The following is a 9,536-nucleotide window of genomic DNA, read 5'->3' as shown; positions in this document are numbered from 1 at the left end:
CGGCTTACAATCACCTCCCCTTCCCCTCCCCACAATAGACACCCTGGGAGGTAGGTGAGGCTGAGAGAGCTCTAACAGAGCTGTAACTTGACCAAGGTCACCCAGCTGGCTTAGTGTGTAGGAGTGGGGAAACAAATCCAGTTCACCAGATTAGCTTCCGCCGCTCATGTGGAGGAGTGGGGACTCAAACCAGGTTCTCCAGATCAGAGAAAATCGGCATATAAAAACCAACACTTCTTCTACTACTACAATGGAGCTGATGAGTTTTTTGTTTTGTTTTTTTGCTTCGACCGGTAGACTTGGGAGGGACTACTCCATTTTAGTTAGCTTTTTAAAAAGGCGCTGCATAACCAGCCTGATGTTATATGCAGCATATGTCTTATTCTGCCGTCTTTAACAGCTTCCTGACACAGGGATAGCAAACACCCCCATTTACCACCATCTACAATCTGGCATAAATCTCAAGTTTTAGCAGTAGCTGGGAGAAATAATTTCATATGGGGTTTGTCCTTCGTTTCAGGGGTGACCCTGAATTCTTCCCCCAACACCAAGATCTGTCCTGTTCCTATTTTGTGTTCCTAGTTTTTTAAAATACAAACATACATACACACACACACACACACACATATATATATATATACTTGAAAATACAAGAGATGTCTAACCAAAATCTAAAAATAATGCTTCGGTTTTAACAGCCTCTTCATTTCTGCTTGGAAGTCAGAAGGAGCAGAAGAATGCTTAAAAACAGCTTCTCATCAAAGTTCTTTGTTCATTTAGAAGAGCTGGATCATCGACTCTCTTGATTTTCCAACTCCGACCCACTTCACTGCGGAGGAGAGACATAAATAATTATTGGAACAATTTACTTGGAAGTAAACACCAACATATTTTAGGCTGTAATCTCAAGTGCGTTAGTGCCGACTCCAGATCCCCCACAGACTAAGAGACGATGAATTTAGGATTGCGGTTCTATAAAATGAAAAAGAAGAGTGCTTAAACTTTGCCGGAAATGGGCAACAAAACTAAAACGATGTCTATAAAACCCTATCAATGACAATTTATTCTAATGGTTTGGCTCCGCACAATTACACAGAGCATTTTAAAAAAAGCCAAACTAATTGAGCCATAAACATAGAAAAGCTACAGTGTAAAAGCCTATAGGCAAGGCATGCTTATGTCCTTCTTAGCTATACTAATCTTCCATAATGGTGTCATCTTGGCCCAGCAAGTCCTCTGAGACAAAGAAGAAGAGCTAGTTTTTATATGATGATTTTCTCTACCACTTAAAGAAGAATCAAACTGGCTTACAATCACCTTCCCTTCCTCTCCCCACAACAGACACCCTGGGAGGTGGGGGTTAAGAGAGCTGTGACTAGCCCAAGGTCACCTAGCTGGCTTTGTGTGGAGGAGTAGGGAAACCAACCCAGTTCACCAGATTACCCTCCGCCGCTCATGTGGAGGAGTGGGGAATCAAACCTGGTTCTCCAGATCAGACTCCACCGCTCCAAACCACTGCTCTTAACCACTACACCATACTGGTTTACAAGATACTTCTGCAAATCAACAACTTGGCCGTAGCGCTTTCTCTTCCCTCGTCTCCACGACTGCAGCACCCCAAGCCTACGCAGTCCCAAGTTTGGACTCTGCACTGAACCCCTCAGAATTGATCATCCAACCCACTGTTCCAGCAGCCCAAGCTTATTCCACCTGGTTGCTGCTCCCGTTACTCCCACCCCCACCAAATTCTCACCCTTGCACCCTTGTAGTCAGGATTAGAATCTGCAGTTTGTAAAAGTAGTAGCTGCCACCCCCTTTCTTATGCATGTGGATCCAGATGTTCAGAGATTAGAACTGACAGCTCTGATGGGCGCACTCCCATATACAAGGCTATCGTGGGCAGTTCTCCAGCACTGGACAGGGGGAAGATGTCCATCATTTATTAGGAGAAAAAGAGTTGGTTTTTTATATGCCGACTTTCTCTGCCACTTCAGGAAGAATCAAACTGGCTTACAATCTCCTTCCCTTCCCCTCTCCACAACAGACACCCTGTGAGGTAGGTGGGGCTGCGTGATCTCTACGAGAGCTGTGACTAGCCCAAGGTCACCAAGCTGGCTTCATGGGTAGGAGTGGGGAAACCAACCCGGTTCATCAGATTAGCCTCCACCGCTCATGTGGAGGAGTGGGGAATCGAACCCGGTTCTCCAGATTAGAGTCCACTGCTCTTAACCATTACATCACGCTATCTCTATTAGTCAGTTTCTTGAAGGATGCGTATCAGTTACTCTCCCTACCCCAACCATGATCACATTGAGTTTGGCCCTTGACAGAACTAGATCATTGCAGGGTGCTGGCCCCACTGTTTGAGAATCACTGATTTAACCTGAAAAAATCCTGACAGAGGCAACATTCTGGAATTCAGAAAGTAAGCGGTAAACAGTTTCAAAATAAGATCCTGAATGAGGGTTTGTCCTCAGTGCTTAAGGACACAAATCTAAAATGTTCCCCTATTTTCTTCCAGATACCCTTTAACGGTATTTTTTTCCCCTTGCCATATTATTTCCGCTGGTTAGAAATCTGTAAGTTTAAGATGAGCTTTTTTATTGGCCAGGTGTAACGCCTTAGTCTCAGCCGAGATGCAAGGGAGAAACAAGATTATTACAGAAGGCGGCAAATGCCCATTTTGTCCAGATCAAGTAGATTCCCTGGCTCACATTGTTTTGCCGAGTTCCCAAAACAATACTGGACGAAATAAATATATCACTCCCTGGAAAAAACAGTTAACGACACTTTCTCAGAAGCAGATATTGCATTATAGATTGGGGAATTGTGTGGGAGATGTGGCACTGGCAACTTTTCTCTTTATAATGTCAAGAAGAAATTAATATCCCTAGATTTAACAGTCATTAATTATTCAACCACCATTTCACACTATTTTAAAATAAATAAATAAATAAATATAAAAATAGAGTGAAATGGTGGACGAATAAGTAATGGCTGTTAAATCTAGGGAAAGGAAATTTCTGGTCAACAAGTCTTTCATGTATAGTCTTGCCATGGAAGCTCGCTGGGTGACCTTGAGCCAATTACACTCTCTCAGCCTAGCCTACCTCAAAGGGTTGTTGTGAGGATAAAATGGAGGGTGGAGAATGATATAAACCGCTTTGTGTCCCCACTGGGGAGAAAGGGAATATATAAATGAATGACATACATGAATTAATACAGAACTGGCTGCCTTGGAAGAGCAAACGGAACGTACCTGCCACTCCAACGTGGTTTTCCACAAACCGAATGTAATTTTGTGCCTTGGGTGGGAGATCCTCCCATTTTCTGACATTAGTTGTGTCCATCTTCCACCCTGGCATAGTTTCGTACTCCACCTCCACTTTCTGCAGTATTTCTTGGTTAGCTTTATTTTATAAAAAAGAACCACAATTTAACACTGAAAAACTATACAAACGTTTGGCATTATTATTAAAATGTAACTGGTTGGGATGCAGCAGCCGCTTGTTAGTCACTGTCAAGTAAAGAAACGTTATGCTGAAAGAGATGTCTTTATCCCTTCTTGTGGAGATTTTATTTTATCTAGCCCCACACTTCCAAAAATATTCCCAAGGGGCCTACAAAACCCACTGACACCACAAGAAAGTAGACCCAAAACTAGAGGAACTGCAGCAAAATGAATTTCAGAGAAAGCAGCAGTAAAACATCAAGCTAGTGAAATATATAGATAGAGGGGGGGGGGGCTAAAAACTAATTAATTACAGCCTCAATTTAAAATAGGAAATCACAAAGATGAGCGTTCTGTTCTCAAAATTCTGGAATCAGTGTTACAAATGTGTAGCTACTTCGCTAGGCTGATGGTTCACAGATGCAGTTTGCATGTGCAGCCAGCACCTAACATGTGCATAAGCCTCATTACATGGCATTTTGAAAAAAAAGGTTGCAGCAATGCTAAGGACTGGTGGTGGAAAACGCTGTCAAGTTGCAGCTGACTTATGGCGACCCTGCAGGTTTTTTAAAGCAAGAGAGGAACAAAGGTGGTTCGCTATCACCTGCCTTTTGTGTATCGACCTTGGACTTCCTTGATGGTCCCCCATTCAAGTACTAACCGGGGCTGACCCTGCTTAGCTTCCAAGACATGATGAAACTGAGCTAGCCTGGACCATCCAGGTCAGGGTTGCTAAGAGCTACAGAGAAGCAATTTCTTAAAAGGTACAAAATCAAGATAGGTAACAACATACCTGGAAAATACGGAATCCTTTTCCCTCCCAGCTTGTAAGCAACACCAACTTTGATCTCGTCGAGGACGTCCAGAATATCCAGCTTGGTTAATGCCAGACTGCCCAGAAAACATTCAATAGTTATATTTAAAGAAGATATTCAAGTTCATGCTTTAACTCCCTTCCCCTCCAGAACCTGTTTTTTTTCTATGCTTTTACTTATAAGTCTTTCAAAAAAAAATGACCAGATATAAAATATGAATGTAAATAATTACAGAATGCATCATGCACAAACAGTTGCATTACCAGGGTTTTGCATGTTCTAAACCCTCGTTTTTTTAAAAAGCAGATACGAACCACACTGTAGTGGTCCTAGGCACATATAGCTTAAAAATATATCAAATACTTGCAATGTAGGTTAATTAAAGTGAATCTCCTGCCTGGAAACTGGCACGAATAGTGATTAGAAGTTTTGGTTTCATTGAAGGCTAGGCGCTAGATGGAAGCTAGGCATTCAGCCAAAGCGGCCTCCGAAAAGTATCAACATGAGATAAGAACGTAATTTTTCTGTCTTTTTGAATTCTAGTGTGTGTGTGTGTGTGTGTGGTGTAATAGACACGCATTATACCGAGTTAAGTAGCTTTGTTTTCCACATTTCCTATGTAACCTTCTCTTCATATTATAATTAATTGGTTTAACATTGACAATTTTGTTATCTATCTACATATATCTATATCAATTCACCTTGCTAGACAACCTTGCTGATAAACTTGAAGGCTGATTTTTGTTGTGGATATTTTTAGATCCTAGAAGAAATGTACTGTAAAGATTAATCACAGATTAAGGTTCCCATGAAAAAAGGTATATAAGGGGTTAGAAACTGTCCCGTAGTCGGGAGTTCTTTGGCAGACTATGCTGCAATGCTGTCCATCTGTCTAAAGAATCTTCCCCAGCAGCATGGCCCATCCAGAGGTATGTGAACTTGGTATTTCTACTGTAATTTTTACTGAACAGACCTGCTTAAACATTGCAATATTCTGTTAGGTTTTTTCCTACAATGTAACTTTCATATATTTGTAACTGATGTGCTTTTTATGTTTTACCCTTACATTTTTTTTATACTAAAGTTTCTACAATAAAAAGGATTTTTTAAAATTTAAAGCTTGTATCATTACTTACGGATACTGTGGACTGCCAAAAAAACAAATCAGTGGGTTATAGATCAAATTAAGCCTGAACTGACCCTAGAAGCTAAAATGACTAAACTGAGGCTATCATATTTTGGTCACATCATGAGACGACAAGAGTCACTAGAAAAGACAGTCATGCTAGGAAAAGTTGAGGGCAGCAGGAAAAGAGGAAGACCCAACAAGAGACGGACTGACTCAAAAAAGGAAGCCACAGCCCACAATTTGCAAGATCTGAGCAAGGCTGTCAAAGATAGGACATTTTGGAGGACTTTCATTCATGGGGTCACCATGAGTCGGAAGCGACTTGACAGCACTTAACACACACACATCATTACTTAAGAGGTAACTGGTTAAGAAAGATAACGTATTTTCTAGTAAAATACAACATCTAGAAACCTATCACAGTATTGACCACTTCAACACAGTAAAAGATTAATCAAATCATAGTAATTCTTGAGTATCAACATAAAATCTCAGCTAAGATAATGTATTACTCATCAGTGTCTGGTTATTTTAAAAGCTATAGGTAACATAGATAGATATTTTCCCCACCCCAATTATTTGCATATTAAGCTCCCAAAACTTGCTGTCCCCTTCCAGTAGATTTCACTAGGCTAATGCACATATAATCTGAATCCCATCCCATAAGTGTGATTCAGGGGATCAGGGATTGATCCCAGAACCCCTCCCTCCCTCCACACCTCTCAAGCATGTATTCTTACCACACTTCACCATAATCAAATATGACAACACCAGACTCATTAACCGTGGTTTGGGCTAATCATGGTTCTACTTTACCTGGTTCTTCAAAAATTGGTTAATCCCCGCACCTTTTCCAGGCTATCAATCAGCAAGGCGACACAAGGGTTACTCCCACTCTGGGTGTTTGGTTCAGCCAGAATGTGAACGTGAATGTCTTTTGTGGCGCTTTCACACACTTTCTAGCTTTTCTCTCGATTTTCCTGTGATCTTTCCTAAACCTCCTTTTTGGAAAGATCTCAGCACGGCCGGGGTGGATGCCATGTGGACAGGGAAGCCCAGATCTTTCCTGGTCCCACCTTCCTCAGTTCCATTTTCCCTCCTCCTGCAGCCAACATTTTCAACTCCCCAGCAACCACCAAATGGCCTTTTTGTTGGGTTTTTAATATTATAACACCCACGGTAATATAACGATAACTGAAATTTATTTTGAAGGAAGGGCAGGGAAAACCTGGGGAAATCAAATGTGAGGATACTGTATTGCTGCTACAAATGGTCCTACGTTTTGCAGCAGCAATGAGGGACCTGTTGCCATGTGGAAGCAACCCATGTCAAATGCGGCTTCTGCCTGAGGCAGGGATTAGTATTCTCACAACAACAGGGGCAACAGTCTTTTGTCAATACACAAAAACACAATAACTTTGCCAGACTGCTCTTAAAAGTTACCTACATATTGGGTACTCCGCAGGGTAAAAAGCTATGAGTTCCAAGTGTAGCTCAAAATCTGTGATTGCTTACGCTGTGAATCCGTTGATCATATGAGCATATCTCAAAATGACAAGGTCTAGCCAGCCACAGCGCCTCTTCCTGCCTGTGGTCACTCCCCATTCGTGGCCTCGAGACTGCAGGAGGTCTCCAATTTCCTGCCGGGAAGCAAAGATATCGACCGCTGGGGTCAGGCATCAGGCGAGCAAAAGCGCTTATGGTGCAACCCTCTGCGGAGTTATTCCTGTCGAAGCCCATTGAAATGAATGGGCTTTAACTGGAGTAACTCTCCTTAGGATTGCACTGTTAACCACTTAGTTTCCAAAGGGCTTGAGAAGTCTACACACATGATGTTTTAAAAAAACCTAATGGTACATCTGCTCTGACCAAAAAGTTCATACTACATGGGATTCTTGGGTCTACAGTGTATCACATTCTACGCATTATTCAGCAAAATAAGGCTTTACATGATGGTGGAAAGTACCGACCCTGTAAGGTTTTCATGGAAAGAGATGAACAGAGGTGGTTTGCCATTGGCCAGCCTCTGAGTAGCAAGCCTGGACTGTATGGCTTGACCCAAGTTAGTCTGCATAGTAAAAATGTCCCTAAAAGCTTGGTTTGGGGGAAGAGAAACCTCTGAAGGATATTTGCCCAGCACTGCCTTCAAGAAAATAAAAACTGAAAAGATAAAACTGATATTGTGGTCTTGAATGCCAAAGTAGGAACCGGTATGTATTTAAGCTGCTTCAAGAATGACATGAGGCAACAAGTAAATACAGTAGATCAGTTGCTGGGGGGGGGGGGTTTGCCATGAATTTCTTCCCTGGGGAAACAAATCCAGTTCACCAGATTAATGCCCGCCACTCATGTGGAGGAGTGGGAAATCAAACCCGGCTTTCCAGATCAGACTCCACCACTCCAAACCACCGCTCTTAACCACTACACCACACTGGCTCCTTAAAGATAGAGAAAAGCAGGGTATAAAAACCAACTCTCCTCCTTCTTCCTCTGCAGTAATTTAGGGGAACATGGGGAAACTCCTGTGTGTCTCATGCAACTCGGGCAGTACGATACTGCCCACCGCTCTTCTCTATCAACCTAAGCCGAACTGAGCCCCACCTTTGGGGGGAGGGAGAGCAGGATATAAAAACAAATAAATAAATATCATTTCTTGGCTTTGGGTAGCATCCAACCTACATTTATCTGTTCCGTGGGAAAGGCTCCAATTCCCACTCTCGTTGTGTAGGCCTTCACTACACCGTACACCTCTCCGATATACTGAGGAGGGATACCGAGTCCGGTACACACGCCGCCCACAGTGCAGTTGGAAGAGGTCACAAAAGGGTACGTGCCTACAAAAAAAAACAAACCCCAATCATGTTTGAGAATTATGCACAGAATATCAGCTGCTTTGCTCGGTTTATTTCAAAACAACCTCTCACATGCACCATTATTTACTTTGAGGGGCTTTGAAAAGGCTAGAAGAGCCTTGATTACAACAGCAGAATCATATGGGGGTGAGGCAGAGGGCTGGCACAGGAAAGAAGAGTCTGTGAAGGGGGATATTGGGACAGAAAAGCAGAAACAGAATCTTAATTTTATAAATGGTATTTCTCAAGGATACACTATGGTGGTGAAAAGTGCAGCCGACCCTATAGGATTTTCGAGGCAAGAGACCTTCAGAGGTGGTTTGCCATCGCCTGCCTCTGTGTAGCTACCCAAGACTTCCCTGGTGGTCTCCCATCCAAGTACTAGCCAGGGCCGACCCTGCTTAGCTTCTGAGATTTGGTGAGATCGGGCTAGCCTGGCTTATCCAGATTAGGGCGGGATCTACTTTTTACTTTTTAAAGAAGAAAAAGATACTTAAGAGCTCATTCACAGAATTCCCAATAACACATCTTATTTGCCCTCAAGTCAGCATACAAATGAGAGGAGCCTCGGGGCTGTTTCTAGTATCCGACTTAAGAGTCAAAGAGCAAACAAGCACACATGTGTATTTCCCTAACGAAGACATGCAATTTCCTGGCCAGTATGAAGAGTCTTCTGTCCACTGAGTGCACATTTGTGGATGGGAAGCAAATGATTACCCCTTCCCTACGTCTGCACGCATTTTAAAAAAACGAAGTCAGGAGGAATTTTTTTTAATTCACACCTTTATGGAGGAAGATAAGCATATTGCAGAAGGTGGCTTACCAAAATCGATGTCCAGCAGAGCTGCATTGGCCCCTTCCACGAGGATTTTCTTCGGGGAGCCGTGCAGCGCTTCGTACATAAAATAAACCCCGTCTCGGACCATGGGTCTTATTTTTTCAGCGTACCCCTGCAAGAGTCAATCCACATATGAGTTCAATCAGATATTTCTGCCAGACTGGCTACGAGACAAAAACCTACCAAAAGCCAAGTCAGGACATCAACTTTTTTAGAAGGTTGGAGGAATACATAAGGATTAGAATCAGGGTAATTTAATGCAGGCTAATTTGCAATTTCTCTGAGGATAGTAAAGATGAGTCCACCCTCAGGGACAAGACTCCCCAAAGTTAACTCAACAGAGCAGTCTCCTAAATTGGCAAACTTTCTCCCCAATTTATGCTACATTCACCATTTTATCTAAAATGATGAACGACTGAGCCACTGCCTTCTACAATATGACACCCCTAGG

At 42.6% G+C, this 9,536-nt stretch overlaps 1 protein-coding gene across 1 annotated transcript in view; it reads right to left on the bottom strand.

Moving 5' to 3' along the window:
- Positions 1-643: 643 nt before the first annotated feature.
- ADSS1 (adenylosuccinate synthase 1) overlaps positions 644-9,536 on the bottom strand; it is a 30,766-nt gene continuing 21,873 nt past the window's right edge. Inside the window, exons 8-13 of the mRNA XM_056851050.1 lie at positions 9,071-9,197; positions 8,075-8,229; positions 6,911-7,035; positions 4,245-4,342; positions 3,260-3,409; positions 644-829 (exon numbers count right to left, since the gene is read on the bottom strand). Coding sequence (XP_056707028.1) covers positions 777-829; positions 3,260-3,409; positions 4,245-4,342; positions 6,911-7,035; positions 8,075-8,229; positions 9,071-9,197 — 708 coding nt within the window. The 3' untranslated portion in view covers positions 644-776. The remainder of the gene's footprint in view (positions 830-3,259; positions 3,410-4,244; positions 4,343-6,910; positions 7,036-8,074; positions 8,230-9,070; positions 9,198-9,536) is intronic.

Source organism: Euleptes europaea, chromosome 6 (genome assembly GCF_029931775.1).
Source record: "Euleptes europaea isolate rEulEur1 chromosome 6, rEulEur1.hap1, whole genome shotgun sequence".
In the NCBI taxonomy this organism is placed as follows: domain Eukaryota; kingdom Metazoa; phylum Chordata; class Lepidosauria; order Squamata; family Sphaerodactylidae; genus Euleptes; species Euleptes europaea.
This window is presented reverse-complemented; position numbering and strand designations above follow the sequence as displayed.